Source organism: Auxenochlorella protothecoides (genome assembly GCF_000733215.1).
Source record: "Auxenochlorella protothecoides strain 0710 contig166, whole genome shotgun sequence".
Classification (NCBI taxonomy): Eukaryota; Viridiplantae; Chlorophyta; class Trebouxiophyceae; order Chlorellales; family Chlorellaceae; genus Auxenochlorella; species Auxenochlorella protothecoides.
In genome coordinates this window covers 1-506 of record NW_011934156.1, presented here as the reverse complement: position 1 = coordinate 506, position 506 = coordinate 1, and the positions used below count along the sequence as shown (strand labels likewise).

The following is a 506-nucleotide window of genomic DNA, read 5'->3' as shown; positions in this document are numbered from 1 at the left end:
AAGGGTGGTGTTGAATAACACCAGGTGGATTGTGTGGTGGAGGAGACGATTTACTCGTCCTTCTTGCCGGTCTTCTTGGGCAGGAGCACCGACTGGATGTTGGGGAGCACACCGCCCTCGGCGATGGTCACGCCGGCGAGCAGCTTGGACAGCTCCTCGTCGTTGCGGACCGCCAGCTGGATGTGGCGGGGCACGATGCGGGTCTTCTTGTTGTCGCGAGCGGCGTTGCCGGCCAGCTCGAGCACCTCGGCCGCCAGGTACTCCAGGACAGCTGCCAGGTACACGGGGGCACCGGCACCGATGCGCTCTGTGATTGGAGCGGAGGGGTAGGAGGGTCAATAACGGACAACTTGCAAGTCTGTGTCTCGGACAGAATGAACCAACGACACATGCACTCACCAGCGTAGCGGCCGTTCTTCAGGTAGCGGGCGATACGCCCGACGGGGAACTGCAGGCCCGCCTTGGAGGACTTGCTCACGGCCTTGCTGCCGGAGGTCTTTCCCTTT

At 62.5% G+C, this 506-nt stretch overlaps 1 protein-coding gene across 1 annotated transcript; it reads right to left on the bottom strand.

The window, feature by feature from the left end:
- Positions 1-50: 50 nt before the first annotated feature.
- F751_0178 (putative histone H2A.1) lies at positions 51-469 on the bottom strand (the record flags this gene model as incomplete). The annotated part of the gene is made up of 2 exons (XM_011398048.1): positions 51-307; positions 400-469. Coding segments are annotated over 2 exons (327 nt in total), but the record flags the coding sequence as incomplete, so codon positions are not given.
- Positions 470-506: the final 37 nt, after the last annotated feature.